General features: G+C 42.5%; 1 protein-coding gene across 6 annotated transcripts in view; it reads right to left on the reverse strand.

The window, feature by feature from the left end:
- Window positions 1-21,509, reverse strand: part of LOC110504836 (T-cell surface antigen CD2) — a 34,675-nt gene that overhangs the window by 10,300 nt on the left and 2,866 nt on the right. For 2 of the 6 annotated variants that reach the window (XM_090219469.1, XM_021583682.3), the window contains exons 3-6: window positions 21,127-21,465; window positions 20,514-20,768; window positions 20,082-20,195; window positions 19,586-19,980 (exon numbers count right to left, since the gene is read on the reverse strand). In XM_090219469.1, coding sequence (XP_090075595.1) covers window positions 19,922-19,980; window positions 20,082-20,195; window positions 20,514-20,768; window positions 21,127-21,465 — 767 coding nt within the window. In that variant the 3' untranslated portion in view covers window positions 19,586-19,921. Of the gene's footprint in view, window positions 1-19,585; window positions 19,988-20,081; window positions 20,196-20,513; window positions 20,769-21,126; window positions 21,466-21,509 lie in introns of those variants that run through there. The other 4 variants (XM_021583679.3, XM_021583683.3, XM_090219468.1 and 1 more) reach the window with 2 other exon arrangements.

Genomic DNA, 21,509 nt, shown 5'->3' on the forward strand with positions numbered 1-21,509 from the left:
GGTGGCAGGCAGGCTCGAGGTTAGGTGCAGAAAAACAGACACTGGGAAAAATAGGAGCAAGGAGAAAAAAGCTGGTTGACTTGGCATACAAGACGAACTGCCACAGACAGACAGAAAACACAGCCAGAAATATACAGGGGAAGATGGGCGACACCTGGAGGGGGGTGGAGACAAGCACAAGGACAGGTGAAACAGATCAAGGTGTGACAGAGACAGGTTTGTATCAAGGCACAGATCTGGGAAAGGGTACCAAAAACATTCTGCAGCATTGAAGGTCCCCAAGAACACATTGGCCTCCATCATTCTTAAATTGACAAAGTTTGGAACCACTAAGACTTTTACTAGAGCTGGCTGCCCGACAAACTGAGCAATTGGGGGTGAAGGGCATTGGTCAGGGAGGTGACCAAGAACCCAATGGTAACTCTGACAGAGCTCTAGAGTGCCTCTGTGGAGATGGGAGAACATTCCAGAAGGAAAACCATCTCTGCAGCACTCTACCAATCAGGCCTTTATGGTAGAGTGGCCAGACGGAACCCACTCCTCAGTAAAAAGCACATGACAGCACGCTTGGAGTTTGCCAAAAGGCACCTAAAGAATCTCAGACCATGAGAAACAAGATTCTCTGGTCTGATTATACCAAGATTGAACTCTTTGGCTTGCCAAGCATCACATCTGGAGAAAACCTGGCACCATCCCTACTGTGAAGCATGGTGGTGGCAGCACCATGCTGTGGGGATGTTTTTCAGTGGCAGGGACTGGGAGACTAGTCAGGATCAAGGCAAAGATGAAGGTAGAAAAGTACAGAGAGATCCTTGATGAAAACTTGCTCTAGAGCACTCTAGAGCACTCATACCGGGGTGAAGGTTCACCTTCTACCAGTACAACGACCCTAAGCACACAGACAAAACAAAGCGGGACAGGTCTCTGAATGTCCTTGAGTGGCCTAGCCAGAGCTCAACTTGAACCCGATCGAACATCTCTGGAGAGAACTGAAAATAGCTGTGCAGCAACGCTCCCCATCCAATCTGGCAGAGCTTGAGAGGATCTGCAGAAACGAATGGGAGAGACTCCCCAAATACAGGTGTGCCAATCTTGTAGCGTCATACCGCTGTCAAAGGTGCTTCAACAAAGTACTGAGTAAAGGGTCTGAATACTTATTTAAAAGTAATATTTCAGTTTTGTAAAAAAATCATTATGTTTTTTTGTGTGTAGATTGATGAGGGGATAAAAAACAATTGAATCTATTTTAAAATAAGGCTGTAACCTACCAAAATGTGGAAAAATACAAAAAATACTTTCCAAAGGCACTGTAGATAATATACATCTAACTGTTTATGCATCGGCATGATAGAATGGTAGCGTTGGGTAAGTTCAAGGGGGAGGTGTGTGTCTCCTTGTTAACAACAACTGGTTAGTGATCACTGATGTTCAAGAAGTCCCGAGGTTCTGCTTGTCTGAATTAGAATATGATTAGCTGTAGACCATACTATTTACCAAGAGAGTTTTCATTTATATTTTTTGTAGCTGATTGTACTGAAATCCCCAAAGTTTGGAAAGCTGCCGCGATCAACCCCCTCTTCAAAGGGGGAGACACTCTAGACCCAAACTGCTACAGACCTATATCTATCCTGCCCTGCCTTTCTAAGGTCCTCGAAAGCCAAGTTAACAAACGGATCACCGACCATTTCGAATCCCACCGTACCTTCTCCACTCTGCAATCTGGTTTCCAAGCTGGTCATAGGTGCACTTCAGCCACGCTCAAGGTCCTAAACGATATCATAACCAGCATCGATAAGAGACAATACTGTGCAGCTGTATTCATCGACCTGGCCAAGGCTTTCGACTATGTCAATCACCACATTCTTATCGGTAGACTCAACAGCCTTGGTTTCTCAAATGACTGCCTCGCCTGGTTCACCAACTACTTCTCAGATATTGTTCAGTGTGTCAAATCGGAGGGCCTGTTGTCCGGACCTCTGGCAGCCTCTATAGGGGTGCCACAGGGTTCAATTCTCGGGCCGTCTCTCTTCTCTGTATACATCAATGATGTCGCTCTTGCTGCTGGTGATTCTCTGATCCACTTCTATGCAGACGACACCATTCTTTATACATCTGGCCCTTATTTGGACACTGTGTTAACTAACCTACAGACGAGCTTCAAAGCCAGACAACTCTCCCCCTGTGGCCTCCAACTGCTCTTCAATGCAAGTAAAACTAAATGCGCGCTCTTCAACCGATCACTGCCCACACCTGAACGCCCGTCCAGCATCACTACTTTGGACTGTTCTGACTTAGAATATGTGGACAACTACAAATACCTAGGTGTCTGGTTAGATTGTAAACTCTTCTTCCAGACTCACATTTACTTCTTCTGGCTGGGGGCAGTATTGAGTAGCTTGGATGAATAAGGTGCCCAGAGGTGCCCAGAGTAAACTGCCTGCTACTCAGCCCCAGTTGCTAATATATGCATTCTATTAGTATATTTGGATATAAAACACTCTGAAGTTCCTAAAACTGTTTGAATGATGTCTGTGAGTATAGCAGGACTCATATGGCAGGCAAAAACCTGAGAAAAAAATCCAACCAGGAAGTGGAAAATCTGAGATTGGTCATTTTTCAACTCATTCCCTATTGAGGATACAGTGGGATATTGGTCATGTTGTACTTCCTAATGCTTCCACTAGATGTCACCAGTCTTTAGAAACTTGTTTGATGCTTCTACTGTGAAGTGGGGCCGAAAGAGAGGGGAATGAGTCAGGTGTCTGGTGTCTGGCAGAGAGCCACGAGCTGGCCACGCTCGTTCATGTGAGAGCGACCTGCGTTCCATTGCAATTCCACAGACAAAGGAATTCTCCGGTTGGAACATTATTGAAGATTTATGATAAAACATCCTAAAGATTGATTCCATACTTCGTTTAACATGTTTCTACGGACTGTAACGGATCTTTTTGACATTTTGTCTGCAACTTGTGAACTCGCTTCGGGAGTTTGGTTTGTTTACCAAACGCACTAACAAAAGAAGCTATTTGGACATAAATGATGAACATTATCGAATAAAACAAACATTTATTGTGGAACTGGGATTCCTGGGAGTGCATTCTGATGAAGATCATCAAAGGTAAGTGAATATTTATAATGTTATTTCTGTCTTCTGTTGACTGCACATTATGGCATATATCTTTTTGGCTTGTTCGGGCTCTGAGCGCCATACTCAGAATATTGCATGGTTTGCTTTTTCCGTAAAGCTTTTTTGAAATCTGACACAGCGATTGCATTAAGGAGAAGTGGATCTAAAATTCCATGTATAACACTTGTATCTTTGATCAACGTTTATTATGAGTATTTCTGTAAATTGATGTGGCTCTATGCAAAATCACCGGATGTTTTTGGAACTACTGAACATAACGCGCCAATGTATACTGAGATTTTTTTATATAAATATTAACTTTATCGAACAAAACATACATGTATTGTGTAACATGAAGTCCTATGAGTGTCATCTGATGAAGATCATCAAAGGTTAGTGATTAATTCTATCTCTATTTCTGATTTTTGTGACTCCTCTCTTTGACTGGAAAAATGGCTGTGTTTTTCTGTGACTTGGCGGTGACCTAACATAATCGTTTGTAGTGCTTTTGCCTGTTTGAAATTGGACACCGTGGTGGAATAAACAAGAAGTGTATCTTTAAAATTGTGTGAAATACTTGTATGTCTGAGGAATTTTAATTTAGGGATTTCTGTTGTTTTGAATTTGGCGCCCTGCACTTTCACTGGCTGGAACGAACTGCAAAAATCACTAAAGCTGGAGACTCATATTCAGCATTAATCAGTGTTATTTAGAAGGAAATGAGGTATCTCTATAGCTATCTAGCGTTAGCATAGAGGTAGTAAGCAAGCTCTTTAACTTACCTGGTGAAGCCCTGATAATGCTCTGTCTCTGCTGGTGCTGCTGGCTTTGTGATACGTTATAACCACATTGTTGGTAGGGACAGCACTACATTTGAAAAGCAATGTTTTTCTGAAGCTATTGTTATATAAGTATTCATACACATAGCTCATAAACAAAGACATTCCGTCGTAAGAACACATACACCCAGCCACAAGACTGACCCCCTCTATTGGTCGGATGCTCAGGATAAGGCTCTGCTGTGCACCAATGGGGCTTCTGCTCTGGCTAGAGCAAGGCCCGCCTCCAACCCTCCGACCAGTCAAGAAGACCGAAACGACAAGACTCCACCTACTTTATTCTATGTATAAAAATGAATGTAACCGTTGTATAGGCTCTCTTTTTCACCTGGCTCCTTGCCGAGTTATGTGAACTAGGTCCGTGCACGTAAAACTGCGGGACAAGATATCTCTGACTCATTAAAACTGTCTTTTGTTACAACTGAAATCCACTCTGTCCAGCGTCCGTGATTTGGTCTCAACTCTCCAGTATTGTTTACACTAACAAAACTTGGTAGCAGAGTTTGGTTGTTCTTGAATTCGATCTATTATAAGTTAGTGTGAGAGGACAAGACTGATCACGGCTAAAAAATCAGACGGAAGAGTGACTTCCCCAGCCATTCATCTTGCCTCAGGAAATCTGATCGGAGCGCTCTATATAAGGTGAGCAGAGCCCGTTATATCGAAATCTGCATATTGTATTATAGCCTAAACCAAATTTTGATCAGAAAGTACTGGGCGTGAGTATGAATCGGTGCCCAAATTTTTTACATAAGAACCTAAGACATTGATTAAAGATATCTTGTTTTGTAAAAAAAAAATATATATATATATATATATATATTCTTATTAATGGGCCTATACTCAGTTATTTTAATAGGAATGTGTGAATTGTGATTGACCAATGTGTTAAATTCCTCCAGGGACCCTATTTGTTCTGAAATCTGCATAGAAAACTGTCCTAATTATATATGTATTGGTTTGTGTATAGAGGTGACGTTAAATAGTGGCTGTGTTTTAACACGTAAAGGACACAATTATGGATGTTGGAAATTCAATGAGAATTTCATACGAATGAATGAATTATAGATGAACCGAATCTGCAAGTAAAAATGTCCTATTTTGATACGTTCTGTACTATCGAATAAGGTCTTGTGGAGGTGTGGTTATAGTTGAATTATAGATGAACCGAATCTGCAAGTAAAAATGTCCTATTTTGATACGTTCTGTACTATCGAATAAGGTCTTGTGGAGGTGTGGTTATAGTTGAATTATAGATGAACCGAATCTGCAAGTAAAAATGTCCTATTTTGATACGTTCTGTACTATCGAATAAGGTCTTGTGGAGGTGTGGTTATAGTTGAATTATAGATGAACCGGATCTGCAAGTAAAATCTCCTGTTGATACATATAACATCGAATAGGTCTTGTGGAGATGTGGTTGGATTGAATGAATCTGCATGAAAAATGCCCTATTAAAAAAGCTGTGTATTATTTAATAGGTTTTGTAAGAGGTGTAGTCGAGTAGATACAGGATATGTAAGTTTGGCGTTCCACAAGACAGAGATCGGGAATGAGGTGGCTATTGCACATCAAACAATAAACATAATATGAACCAGAGTTGACATTCCATGATTTGGAGATGGGGGAAATTAAATTGAAAGAAACGTTTGTCGCGGAGTAGGTTGGGATACGTAACCGGGCTATTAGGCACACGTGCTGATAGACAAAGCCACCTTAGTATCGAATGGCCGTGCAACTTTGATTGACAGCAGCCGGGCTGGAATACTGATTTTCGTTTTTTTCATTCCTGTTGATATTGCCTAAAGTTTAAAATTATTCTGACAATTGCTATAGAATCGCTGGAATTTACTGATATAAGTTCATAAAGGAACTTACTGAATTGTTTCTAGAAAGTATTTAAATAAGCCGCCGAGCTTAGTACAGACTTTGTTTGACAGACGCTAAAAGCTACACACTGATTTTTGGGTTTTTCTATTCTATCCATATTTCCTAAAGATATAGAATTATTCTGACAATTGCTATAGAATCGCTCGAATTTACTGATATGTTCATAAAGGAATTTACTGAATTGTTTACAGAAAGTATTTAAATAATTCACTGAACAACTCTTAGTTGTCTAGAAATTCTATCTATATTTCCTAAAGAGCTAGAATTACTCTGAAAATTGTTATAGAACCGCATATATTCACTGATATATTGTTCCAAAAGGAAATCGTCGAATCATTTCTAGAAAATACCTAAACGAATCGCTGAACAAATTCAAATAAAATACCGGAGAAACACACGTGGCGGGCGTCACATACTGATAACCCCCTTTGTATGCGAGGGTGAGGGTGGAAGAGATAAGCCACAGCCAGTACAGCAGTACAGCTAAGCATACAACGATAGAAATAAACACCACATAGTAAGGATTGAATATACCTAAAATAACGCATTATACACATTATCAGACGAACTAGATAAAATGTCTGCAGCCACCACGCCCAAACTAAAATTCAATGAATATTTAGATCAGAGTATGATTGATAGAGCGGGAGGTAAAGAACAGTATGGGAAAGTGGAGAAAGTGTGGAAAGGATTACGGATAAAATGGACACAAGCAGGTTATTTTAGCGGAGGACCACCTACAGGGGGAAACTCCAAGATATGCAGACAGAATTAGAGGACGCAGTAGAGCATGCAAAAGCGAGTGAGGCGGAGAGAAACAAGATACACAGGTTCAAAAAAGTAGGTACAAGAGAGAGAGAGAGAGCGGAGGGGGAGCTCAAGATAGGTACATGGGCCATACAGGAGAGTAGGAGGGTACTACCAAAAAACACACCAGACATGATGTGCGTGGCTATTGTGGCGTCGGGGGATGTTAAAGCTCCGCCTGAGAACTTGCCCACGGCTCCCCCTGTGGCCGTTTCTCCCTCACTATATCCACAATTGACAATGGAGGCAGTTCAGCCCCCGCCATACTCAAAGGGACAAAATCACCGGAGCCCGTCACACAACCCATTCCTGCCCAGGGCACCTCCCACAATACAGGCTCCAGTTCTGAGAATAGACCAAGGGGAGTTAAAAGGGGAAATTACCCTGGGGATAACGGCTGGCCATATGGTATGTGAACAGTTCGAAACTGGGATTCCAGGAGCAAGAGACCTCCCCCAGGAACGGAGGCCGCAATGCTCCTCTGTGAACTCTCTCACCTCTGAAACCAGAGGACACCTACAAACAAGATTAGATTAAAACCACTTCTATCAGACGGATAGGGAGGACTGTCATCAGAACATGGATATCGAAAATGAAGAAGAAATTGACATGGTGCTCACCCCAGCTCCGATGGGAGCTCCAAACGTGACTAAGATGCAGGAGCTGCTGAAATCATCAATAGCTCGAGCTAAGGAACTCAGGGAGCTAATAGCTAACCAAGATAACAACAGAGAGGGAGTCTACCGTGTGGAAGGCATAATGAGAGGAACAGTAACCAAAGTTACTGAATCAATGGGGTCCGAAACACTCCGTCGGTCCTCCAGAATTGCTGATAGAAGAGAGCGAGAGCAGGAGATGGCAGGACAGTACCCCTTGCGACCGACCAGGTGATGCACACACTGTGGAGTACCAGCCCTGGAAAATGACCAGCCCTGGAAAATGACTGATTTAACAACACTGATGGGACAGATGCCTAGCCTACATGGAGGAGCTTCAGCGTGGCTACTTCAACTGCAGACACTTACGTCAGGCCTGCAACTCTGCCTAGGAGACATGAAAGCACTTCTAGCAAGAGCCACCGACCACGGAACCATGGAGGCCCTCATGACAGCAGCTGACCTTGGATGGCGGGCCCCAACACTGCCCATAGACCACTTCCGTACCAGATTATGGGAAGTTCTACGGAGAGCATACCCTACAGAAAGAAACCATGCCACCTTATCCTCCTTCACAATCAACCCAGGTGAGCAACCTGCAGCATACCTGGACAGGGCTAAGACCACATGGAGATCGGTCCACGAAGAACCATTCGATCACACTGATACCACACTCAGCATGTGGAAGGAAATGGTGGTCAACGGGTGTCCTGGAGATGTTAAAACCAAACTCAGAGGAACGGTAGGGTTGATTGCACTTCCTCTGACCCAATTCAATACGCATGTGCACCACCATGTGACCCAGCACAACAAGGAAAGAGGGGGTGCTGAGAGCCAGGTGCAGTCCCTCCAGGTACAACTCCTGAAACTCCAATTGAAGGAAGCACAACAAGGAGAAAAACCTAAGAAACAGATGGTGGCGGAAGAAACGAAGGAACCGGGAACCAAAACAGACATCTCCCAAATAGTGGCCCAGACTGTCTCTCAGATGATCCAACAGCAGGCAGCCTCACTCACGGCCACTAGGGGGGCCCAACCACCCCAATACCCTCCCCCACAGCAGTATATCCTGCAACAACAACACCCAGTATGGGCTCGACGGGGTCCCTACACTGGACAACACAGAGGGGGAAACTACCAGTGTTTTAACTGCGGAATTCCCGGTCATTTTGCCAGAGATTGCATGAAACCACTCTCCCCGCAGCAACAGCAATGGAGACCAAGAGGAAGTGGGGGAAACCCACCTCTGCAACATCAGCAACCAGGACCCACACCCATGCATCAGCAACAGCCAGCATACAACCACCCAGAATCTAGCCACATGCAGCAGGAGCAGCAAGATTACAACCAACCCTCCCACTTCAACACCTGATCACCCAGTAAGAATGATGAGGATGCCACTCCTGCCGATGACCACACTGTCTGAAGCCCAAGAAGTGTACTGGCTAAAATGCCTACCCACAGGGCCTGCCAACCCTCACATCCAGTTTAAGTTCAACCAACTGAAAGCTCAAATCTACACTCTGCACCCATATAAGACTCCCCAAGCTGAGATCCATTGCACACTCAATGCAACAGAAACTGATGACTGCCTCTACACTGCAGACTGGGACGAAGACATGATGCACCTGACCCCACCTATCAGGTGTTGTACCATTGGGTGTGGCCCAGAGGGGGTGGCAGCACCGGTCATCCTACGATCAAGGAACCTCCATGCACCCCTGGCCTGGACGGCTGAAGCATCAACAGCCATAGCACTCCTGAAAACAGATCTATCAGCGGCAGCAGCTCTGACTGCACCTGACTACAAGAACAAGTTCCATTTGGATGTTTCTGAAAGGGAAGGATTCACCTCATCCGTCCTATTCCAGAAACAAGAGGGGGAGAGAAGGGTCTTGATGTACTACTCTTCAAACTTGACCACATTGAGGTAGGACAGTCAACATGCTCCAGATACGTTGCTGCAGTAGCAAAAGCTATTGAAAAAACAGCTCACCTCGTGATGTCACCCTTCAATCAGCCATCAGCCATCATCCCTCAACCAGCATCGGCCAAATTAGCTGAAATCATCGGATTGACGCAGGTCCTCATCAGAGGAAAAGGAAAGACTGAATATCTATACAGACTCAGCCCATGCCCATGAAGCAGGCCACACTGATGGACCCAGAACTTTTATGAGAAACACATGGCCCCACACACGAAGGCAAACTAAAGACCCTCCAAAAAGGCCTCGCACATCTGGTGGCACCCTCACATAAAAAATATGACTGACTTATTTTATGACGATGATTTATTTTGTGATGAATGCAATGGTTGTGACAGACACAACCCAAAGAAACCATATGGAACACCAATGGGCTCATACTTAATACCTAATGCATGTTTTCAGGATATTAGTATAGACTACACCGACATGGGCCCCGAAAATGTATCTAAAGGCAAACTCTATCTCCTAGTCATAGTAGATAGGTTCTCCAAATGGGTAGAGGCAATACTAACAAAAGGGGAGGATGCTAGGTCAGTCTTTGAGTGGCTACAAACCAAACTAATACCCAGGTATGGCATCCCAAGACAAATCAAATTTGACAAATGGCTCACATTTAACAAACACCTGAGACAGGTGGAAGAAAGATTTGGCATAACCCACAGATTTGGATCTAAGTACAGGCCCCAATCCCAAAATCTGGTGGAACGTCAAACCAAAAGCAAAAGCTAAGATAGCTAAAGTATGTGCCTCATGGGATAATGCATGCATGGTCCACCAAGGGAGGGAGGTCATATGCCCGCCCTTGATGTACAACAAATTGTAATGTCTAATTATGTGAAAAAACTGACGGTTCTCTCTGCAGCACTCTCTACCCAGGTTCACAAGGTCCAGGAGGGGGAGCTGCCGGGGGACACGCCACTACTGAAGGTAAAGGTTGGTGACGGGGTGAGGGTTACAGTCCACAAGAGAAAGTGGCTGGAACCCAGGTGGACTGGACCGTACGAAGTGAAGGAGGTTACTTCACACTCAGTCCAGGTCAAAGGTAAATCAGGCACCGCCTTACACATTGCACCCCAGCCCCAATTCCTTCTAGAACACTGACTGAAGTCAGAGCTGATTTGAGCGGCCTAAATTCGATTCCAAATGAAGACACTCCTTCCTCAGGTGATGCGGCATCAAACTCCGCCTCCCCTGAGAAGGGAACCTCGCCCAGTTAGAGGGAAATTTCTCCCTCTCTGGGTGAGGCTGGGGATATCTGGTCCCTTATTTGTGATATTCCTACTGATATTTGGAGTAACCCTAGGACTTTCACATGGTTAATTGAACAACTATTTCACCCTGCCACATCACGTACACCAACCCCTACACATGTCCCTAACTCCTTTCCTGATATCACTCCCTCCAATCACTCCCGTCCCAAACGTAGCACTACACCTACAGACCCACCATGCAAACCAGACAAGGTTAGGAGCACCACCTTATGTATACCCACGATTGCAACCGCCACCTTTCTGCTATAGTTTTCACGTCTAATAGACGTGAAGAGAGGGATTTGTTATATAAGTATTCATACACATAGCTCATAAACAAAGACATTCCGTCGTAAGAACACATACACCCAGCCACAAGACTGACCCCCTCTATTGGTCGGATGCTCAAGATAAGGCTCTGCTGTGCACCAATGGGGCTTCTGCTCTGGCTAGAGCAAGGCCCGCCTCCAACCCTCCGACCAGTCAAGAAGACCGAAACGACAAGACTCCACCTACTTTATTCTATGTATAAAAATGAATGTAACCGTTGTATAGGCTCTCTTTTTCACCTGGCTCCTTGCCGAGTTATGTGAACTAGGTCCGTGCACGTAAAACTGCGGGACAAGATATCTCTGACTCATTAAAACTGTCTTTTGTTACAACTGAAATCCACTCTGTCCAGCGTCCGTGATTTGGTCTCAACTCTCCAGTATTGTTTACACTAACAGTATCCTTCCATTGTTGGTAGCCATGGAAGTTCTCAAGGATGAAATGTTCCCCGCAGAATGACGAATAGATGCCCAATTCGCCCGCCTCATTTTTACAAATGTATTATTCTTTTTACGAGGTGGTTCATTTGCGTGCCCATAGAAAGATACTCACATTTGCATATCAAGTGTTGCTACAACCTGCATCTACACAAAGCTTGGCCATCTTGATGAATAAAAATGGAATTGCTAGCTAGCTCATTACTACTGACCCGCAAATGTATTTTGTTGTTGTTGTTGTTATTTTTTACCCACAAGTACATGAAGGGTGAGCATGGATTTTATTCCCTCACCATGTGACGCTGACCGCGGAGTGTTGTGCGATTGCTTCCAAAGTTAGACCTGATTTGGAGAAAGCCTCAAACACAACTTTGAGAACAATATTACAGTATTATAAAAAGATATCTAAGTGTTTGTATTTTGGGGATGTTTTCTCGGGGTGCTCTATGGTACAATTATATGCGTTTCTGTAATTGAGAAATTGCTGCGTGGCAACAACCTTTCCCTCAACGTCAGCAAGACAAAAGAGCTTTATGGAGGGCTACAGTAAACGGCGGGCTGAGAACGGCCCCATTCATATCGACGGGGCTGTAGTGGAGCAGGTCGAGAGCTTCAAGTTTCTCTGTGTCCACATCACTAAGGATCTATCATGGTCCAAACACACCAATACAGTCGTGAAGAGGGCACGACAACGCCTCTTCCCTCTCAAGAGGTTGAAAAGATTTGGCATGGGCTCTCAGATCTTCAAAAAGTTCTACAGCTGCACCATTGAGTGCATCTTGACTGGTTGCATCACCGCTTGGTATGGCAACTACTTGGCATCTGACCGGAAGGCGCTACAGATTGTAGTGTGTAGGCCAGTACATCACTGGGGCCGAGATCCCTGCCATCCAGGACCTCTATACCAGGCAGTGTCAGAGGAAGTGCCTAAAAATGGTCAAAGACTCCAGCCACCCAAGTCATATACTGTTCTCTGTGCTACCGCACGGCAAGCGGTACCGATGAACCAAGTCTGTAACCAACAGGATCCTGATCAGCTTCTGCTTCCTCCAAGTCATAAGACTGCTAAATAGCTAGTTAAATAGTTAACCAAATAACTACCCGGACTATCTACATTGACCCTTTTGGCACTAACTTTTTTTGACTCATCATATGCACTGCTGCTACTGTTTATTGTCTGTCACTTTATTCCTAGTTATATGTACATATCTACCTCAATTACCTCGTACCCCTGCACATTGACTCAGTACTGGTACCCCGTGTATATAGCCATGTTATTACCTCGTACCCCTGCACATTGACTCAGTACTGGTACCCCGTGTATATAGCCATGTTATTACCTCGTACCCCTGTACATTGACTCAGTACTGGTACCCCGTGTATATAGCCATGTTATTACCTCGTACCCCTGCACATTGACTCAGTACTGGTACCCCGTGTATATAGCCATGTTATTCCCTCGTACCCCTGCACATTGACTCGGTACTGGTACCCCGTGTATATGTAACCAGTGTGAAATGGCTAGCTAGTTAGCAGGCTGCGTGCCAGTAGTGTTTCAATCGGTGACGTCACTTGCTCTGAGACCTTGAAGTAGTTGTTTCCCTTGCTCTGCAAGGGTCGTGGCTTTTGTGGAGCGATGGGGAACGATGCTTCGAGGGTGGCTGTTGCGAATGTGTGCAGAGGGTCCCTGGTTCGAGCCCAGGTAGGGGGGAGGAGAGGGACGGAAGCCATACTGTTGCATTGATGACTTTGACCCGGATTACTGGTTGCTGCGGAAAAGGAGGAGGTCAAAAGGGGGGTGAGTGTAACCGGTGTGAAACGGCTAGCTAGTTAGCGGTGGTGCGCGCTAATAGCGTTTCAATCGGTGATGTCACTTGCTCTGAGACCTTGAAGTAGCTGTTTCCCTTGCTGTGCAAGGGCCACGGCATTTGTGGAGCGATGGGTAATGGTGCTTCGAGGGCGACTGTTGTCGATGAGTGCAGAGGGTTCCTGGTTCGAGCCCAGGTAGGGGCGAGGAGGGGGACGGAAGCAATACTGTTACATATATAGCCATGTTATTACTGGGTACCCCTTGACATTGACTCGGTACTGGTAGTCCGTGTATATAGCCATGTTATTACCTCGTACCCCTACACATTGACTCAGTACTGGTACCCTGTGTATATAGCCATGTTATTACCTCGTACCCCTACACATTGACTCAGTACTGGTACTCTGTGTATATAGCCATGTTATTACATCGTACCCCTACACATTGACTCGGTACTGGTACTCTGTGTATATAGCCATGTTATTACCTCGTACCCCTACACATTGACTCGGTACTGGTACTCTGTGTATATAGCCATGTTATTACCTCGTACCCCTGCACATTGCCTCTGTACTTGTACCTTGTGTATATAGCCATGTTATTACCTCGTACCCCTGCACATTACCTCGGTACTTGTACCTCGTGTATATAGCCATGTTATTACCTCGTACCCCTGCACATTGACTCGGTACTTGTACCTTGTGTATATAGCCATGTTTTTACCTCGTACCCCTGCACATTACCTCGGTACTTGTACCTCGTGTATATAGCCATGTTATTACCTCGTACCCCTGCACATTGACTCGGTACTTGTACCTTGTGTATATAGCCATGTTTTTACCTCGTACCCCTGCACATTACCTCGGTACTTGTACCTCGTGTATATAGCCATGTTTTTACCTCGTACCCCTGCACATTACCTCGGTACTTGTACCTCGTGTATATAGCCATGTTATTACCTCGTACCCCTGCACATTGCCTCGGTACTTGTACCTCGTGTATATAGCCATGTTATTACCTCGTACCCCTGCACATTACCTCGGTACTTGTACCTCGTGTATATAGCCATGTTTTTACCTCGTACCCCTGCACATTGCCTCGGTACTTGTACCTCGTGTATATAGCCATGTTTTTACCTCGTACCCCTGCACATTGCCTCGGTACTTGTACCTCGTGTATATAGCCATGTTATTACCTCGTACCCCTGCACATTGACTCGGTACTTGTACCTTGTGTATATAGCCATGTTTTTACCTCGTACCCCTGCACATTGCCTCGGTACTTGTACCTCGTGTATATAGCCATGTTTTTACCTCGTACCCCTGCACATTGCCTCGGTACTTGTACCTCGTGTATATAGCCATGTTATTACCTCGTACCCCTGCACATTGACTCGGTACTTGTACCTTGTGTATATAGCCATGTTTTTACCTCGTACCCCTGCACATTGCCTCGGTACTTGTACCTCGTGTATATAGCCATGTTTTTACCTCGTACCCCTGCACATTACCTCGGTACTTGTACCTCGTGTATATAGCCATGTTATTACCTCGTACCCCTGCACATTACCTCGGTACTTGTACCTCGTGTATATAGCCATGTTATTACCTCGTACCCCTGCACATTACCTCGGTACTTGTACCTCGTGTATATAGCCATGTTATTACCTCGTACCCCTGCACATTACCTCGGTACTTGTACCTCGTGTATATACTGTAGCCATGTTTTTACCTCGTACCCCTGCACATTACCTCGGTACTTGTACCTCGTGTATATAGCCATGTTATTACCTCGTACCCCTGCACATTACCTCGGTACTTGTACCTCGTGTATATAGCCATGTTATTACCTCGTACCCCTGCACATTGCCTCTGTACTTGTACCTCGTGTATATAGCCATGTTATTACCTCGTACCCCTGCACATTGCCTCGGTACTTGTACCTCGTGTATATACTGTAGCCATGTTTTTACCTCGTACCCCTGCACATTGCCTCTGTACTTGTACCTCGTGTATATACTGTAGCCATGTTTCCGTTACTCATTGTATCTATTATTGTGTTTTTTATTACTTTTTTTACTTTTCTATTATTTGTCTATTTTCTTTCTTTCTGAACTGTCGGGAAGGGCCTGTAAGTAAGCATTTCACTGTTAGTGTACACTTGTTGTTTACGAAGCATGTGATGAATACAATTTGATTTGCTGTGTGAGGGAGAACTTCATTTTAACAAAGTGTTACAGGTTCATACTGTTTGTTTTACTTGTGAAAAAGTATTCGAATGCAATTTGTTTTCATATCCTGAGAAAATGTATTAATGCCATTGCTAATTCCTGTCTGTCAAAAAAATTAGAAATTAAAGACAATACCATAGAAATATGTATTAGAAATCAATGAATGAATACAATGAAAGACCAAAGGGCTTAAGAAATTAGAAATGAGGTCCAGAATGTTTCAAAAGTAGTAGATCATGAGAAATGAGGTCCAGAATGTTTCAAAAGTAGTAGATAATGAGAAATGAGGTCCAGAATGTTTCAAAAGTAGTAGATAATGAGAAATGAGGTCCAGAATGTTTCAAAAGTAGTAGATAATGAGAAATGAGGTCCAGAATGTTTCAAAAGTAGTAGATAATGAGAAATGAGGTCCAGAATGTTTCAAAAGTAGTAGATAATGAGAAATGAGGTCCAGAATGTTTCAAAAGTAGTAGATAATGAGAAATGAGGTCCAGAATGTTTCAAAAGTAGTAGATAATGAGAAATTAGGTCCAGAATGTTTCAAAAGTAGTAGATAATGAGAAATGAGGTCCAGAATGTTTCAAAAGTAGTAGATAATGAGAAATGAGGTCCAGAATGTTTCAAAAGTAGTAGATAATGAGAAATTAGGTCCAGAATGTTTCAAAAGTAGTAGATAATGAGAAATGAGGTCCAGAATGTTTCAAAAGTAGTAGATAATGAGAAATTAGGTCCAGAATGTTTCAAAAAGTTACTTGCTTTTACTATTTTCTATGCATTCAAAACCACAAATACCTTTGGAAGTTACAGTAAGAAGGGAAGTGTCTATGCTACAGTTTCCCTGATTAAAGCCATCCCAAACTAATTTCTGTTACTGTATATCACAAGCAACATAAAAGAAAACACTTCAATACTATATACTCCTTTCAAATGTTTAACAATAACACTAGAATAGCCTTGTCTCGAGGGACTACCCTTCAAGCTAATGTCCCTCCCTCCTGCACTCTGTTCTTTTTAGCTTACTTTATTATTTCATGTCTATTGCTTCTGATATTGTTATGTAGACCAGACTGTTGTCTCTTTCCAATTATATGTGACATTTGATTGTTCATTTTTTATATTCTTCTACATAATCCTTGCTAATATGCACTGACTCCCTATTCGCCAGTATCTAATCAACTATCTGCTTGCACCTGTTGTGCCTGTTACGCAACAACTCGTCTTCATAATTTGTTTGTACAGCACTGATGAAGGCATGAGGTCAAACCGTATAATCCGTTTTTGTTTTCTAGCACCTTTTCGTATTCTTTTGAGCATTGATTAAATTAAGTGCATTATTTTTGCATACCTTTTCATGGTTTTGAGTGCAAGTACCTTTTGAACTCTACATACAGTGCCAGTCAAATGTTTGGACACACCCACTCATTCAAGGGTTTTTCTTAATCTTTACTGTTTTCTACATTGTAGAATAATAGTGAAGACATCAAAACTATGAAATAACTCATCTGGAATAATGTAGTAACAAAAAAATTGCTTTTCCAACAGTCTTGAAGGAATTCCAACATATGCTTAGAACGTGTTGGTTGCTTTTCCTTCACTCTGCGGTCCAACTCATCCCAAAACATCTCAAATGGGTTAAGGTAGAGTGATTGTGGAAGCCAGATCATCTGATGCAGCACCCCATCACTCTCCTTCTTGGTCAAATAGCCCTTACACAGCCTGAAGTTGTGTTGGGTCATTGTCCTGTTGAAAATCAAATGATCCCACTAAGCACAAACCAGATGGGATGGCATATTGCTGCAGAATGCTGTGGAAGCCATGCTGGTTAAGTGTGCCTTGAATTCAAAATAAATCACAGACTGTGTCACCAGCAAAGCACCATCACACCTCCTCCTCCAACCTTCACGGTGGGAACAACACGTGCGGAGATCATCCGTTCACCTACTTTGCGTCTCACAAAGACACGGCGGTTGGAACCAAAAATCAAACATTTTGACTCATCAGACCAAAGGGCAGATTTCCACTGCTCTAGTGTTTCTTGTTCAAAGCAAGTCTCTTCTTCTTATTGGTGTACTTTTATAATGGTGTCTTTGCAGCAATTCGACCATGAAGGCCTGATTCACGCAGTCTCCTCTGAACAGTTGATGTTGAGATGTTTCTGTTACTTGAACTCTGTGAAACATTTATTTGGGATGCATTTTCTGAGACTGGTAACTCTAATGAATGTATCCTCTGCAGCAGAGGTAACTCTGGGTCTTCCTTTCTTCCTGTGGTGGTCCTCATGAGAACTTGTTTCATCATAGAGCTTGATGGTTTTTGCAACTTCACTTTCAAAGTTCTTGAAATTTACCGCATTGACTGAGCTTTATGTCTAAAAGTAATGATGGACTGTCGTTTCTCTTTGCTTATTTGAGCTGTTCTTGCCATAATATGGACTTGGTCTTTTACCAAATAGGGCTTTCTTCTGTATATCACCCTTACCTTGTCACATCACAACTGATTGGCTCAAACGCATTAACTTCTTCGATATAGGGGGCGCTCTTTTAATTTTTGGATAAAAAAACGTTCCCGTTTTAAACAAGATATTTTGTCATGAAAAGATGCTTGACTATTCATATAATTGACAGCTTTGGAAAAACACTGACGTTTGCAAAACTGCAAACTGCAAAGATATTATCTGTGAGTGCCACAGAACTGATGCTACAGGCGAAACCAAGATGAAATTTCAAACAGGAAATGCCCCAGATTTTTGAATGCGCTGTGTTCCAATGTCTCCTTATATGGCTGTGAATGCGCAAGGAATGAGCCTACACTTTCTGTCGTTTCCCCAAGGTGTCTGCAGCATTGTGACGTATTTGTAGGCATATCATTGGAAGATTGACCATAAGAGACTACATCTACCAGGTGCTCGCTTGGTGTCCTCCGTTGCAATTATTGCGTCTCCAGCTGCGTGCATTTTACCATTTGCTTCAGAGGAGAAACTCAACTGCCACGAATGAGTTATCATCGAATAGATATGTGAAAAACACCTTGAGGATTGATTCTAAACAACGTTTGCCATGTTTCTGTCGATATTATGGAGTTAATTTGGAAAAAAGTTCAGCGTTGTAATGACTGAATTTTCTGGGTTTTTTCTTAGCCAAACGTGATGAACAAAACGGAGCGATTTCTCCTACACAAATAATATTTTTGGAAAAACTGAACATTTGCTATCTAACTGAGAGTCTCCTCATTGAAAACATCTGAAGTTCTTCAAAGGTAAATGATTTTATTTGAATGCTTTTCTTGTTTTTGTGAAAATGTTGCCTGCTGAATGCTAGGCTTAATGCTATGCTAGCTATCAATACTCTTACACAAATGCTTGTGTAGCTATGGTTGAAAAACATATTTTGAAAATCTGAGATGACAGTGTTGTTAACAAAAGGCTAAGCTTGTGAGCCAATATATTTATTTCATTTGCGATTTTCATGAATAGTTAACGTTGCGTTATGCTAATGAGCTTGAGGCTATGATTCCGCTCCCGGATACGGGATTGCTCGACGCAAGAATTAAGAAGGGTAAAGAATCCACAAATGAACTTTTAACAAGGGACTCTTCTCTTCACTTCTGTTAATTGAAATGCATTCCAGGTGACTCACTCATCGCCCATCATTCTAGGAAGTAGGAGACAGATCTGGTGACGTGAGATGTGGTCTATGACATTGTGATGTTTGACTGACTACACCTCAACATTGGCTCTTCATGAAGGGAAGTGCTACAGTCTGTGTGATAACATTTCTTTCAGTGGACCCATAGAAAAGTCAGAAAACCCTGCACATTGTCACTTAGTTTGTTGTGCTTTAAACAAAAAGTAGTAGATAATGAAAATGACACACAATTACTGTTTTTCAAATAACCAACAGATGATTTCATGTTGATGGATGTGGTTATGACTCTATGTACCAACTACAGTAGACTGAAAATAAAAATGACTCCTGTTGAATGACTACACATAAAATGCATTTCTCATTATTTTGATTATTAAGCAGTCACATATTTGTAGTTCAGCCAGAGCAATATGTAGAGCTTGTCAAAGTCACCATTTGTATTTGTTATTAAAATGAGGTCCAGAATGTTTTAAAAGTAGTAGATAATGAGAAATGAGGTCCAGAATGTTTCAAAAATGGTAGATTCTGAAAAATAATGTTTTTTAAGTAATAGTTCATAGAAAATGAGGTCCAGAATGTTTAAACGTTGCTTGCTTGTATTTCTATGAATTCAAAATCACACAAATACGCTATATTAAAGCATAATAAAGTTAAGAAGGAAAGCATTTTGTTACCTTTCACCATTTAACAAGTCTTCCCAATATCATACATTTAGGTTACTGTATGTCACAAGCAACATAAAACAAAACACTGCAATGCAATACACTGTACTATAAGCTCAGTAAAAATTCTAAATGATAATAAAAGCTTAATTAAACCTTTTATTAAAGAGCGAAATCAAATATTTTCAATGATTGGCAATATTAAATCATCATCATGTAATCTCACAGCCTAGTTGGTCTCCATAGCACCTCTCAGGACATTAACACCCTCATCTGTGTCCCACCATGATCCACCTGAGACTGCATACACTCTGCTTACTCAACATCAGAGAGAGAGAGAATTAAGCAGAATAAAATGAGAAACGTATTGAACAAAATACCTTCAATAAAGGTACAATGGTGCATTACTGACCTTCTTTATGATGATAGGTTTCCTTCTTGTAGAAACAGTATGATCCCAGACAGACTGTCAGAAGAATGAAGACTTCAGCGAGTTGGAAATAAACAAACACACTGACTCCTGGTTCTAGGGAACAGAAGGGAGACAGAATGACACTTAAATGAAGTATTCAGCTAATTTTGACAAGCTATGTGTTAGAAAAATGGTCAAAAATCAGATTTATTGACATTTCCATGTGGTCTATATTAAAGAAAATATCAAAGGGATGCAAAAGGGACTCATTTCGTAGAACGACCCTAAAGGTCATGATGACAATGACGATGAAGTCAATCATCATCATTAATATCAATATAATCATGTATCATTTTGCATGATGTGTCTGCTACAAGAAACAAAGTTACACAGAGAGTACAGGGTTGACAATGTGAGAGTAGAGTAGCTTACCTGGACAAGGTGAGATTCTCTTGCTGATAGAATCACTGCTGATGTAGTTTCTGATGGTACAGGTGAGATTTCCTGACAGGCCTTTCTTCAGAGTGATGGTGTTTGTCTCGTTATCAGAAGAGGCCCTAGTGTCTCTCTGCGTCTGTCCATCCAGAGTCCAGCTGTACTGGGGACCATCCCCCTCAGAGGAGCAGGACACCTTCATCTCTCCATGAGACAGACACTCAGAGGACAGCTGAGGACTGGACACTGGAGCTGTGGGGGAAGAAGGATATGTAACTGTAGTAAGAGGGAAAAACACATTACAACACAACACCAGCCATTCTTCTTTAAAGCCACATAAACTACTGTAGTCAACAGGAGCAGCAGATTCATTGACACATAATGACTGTATTTCAAATAACCAACAGATGATTTAATGTTGATGGATGTGGTTATGACTCTATGTACCAACTACAGTAGACTATGAAAATAAAAATGACTCCATGGTTACACATAAAATGCATTTCTCATTATTTGTATTATTAGGTAGTCACATATTTGTAGTTTAGCCAGAGCAATAGCTTGTCAAAGTTATCATTTGTAATAATTATTTGGCAAGTTAGTTATTTACCTTCGATGAACAGTTGTAGTCCTCTGATCCCTGATAATCTCCCTGCTGAATTAAATGTTTCTTGCAGGTATTCACCAGAATCATTCCTTCTTGTGTTATTTAACCTCAATGTCCCATTGTTTATAAAGAAGTGTACTCTGTCTTCAATGGGGGTGTCTTTTATTACCCATTTGTCCTTCTTCATTTTCAGTATCTCTGTTTTAGCACCGGTTGAGCCTTTCCAAAATGAGAGTGCATCATATCTCGTGGCATCAGTCACCAGCTGGAGATAGACAGTTCCTCCCAGAGCTCCATAACACTGAGATCCATCTTCTCTAGCATCACAGGAAGTTTCCAAGCCTGAAGATCAAGAAGAAAAACAGACACTGTAGTGACTATCACTG

Source organism: Oncorhynchus mykiss, chromosome 25 (assembly GCF_057628025.1).
Source record: "Oncorhynchus mykiss isolate SJ-2025 chromosome 25, ASM5762802v1, whole genome shotgun sequence".
Lineage (NCBI taxonomy): Eukaryota > Metazoa > Chordata > Actinopteri > Salmoniformes > Salmonidae > Oncorhynchus > Oncorhynchus mykiss.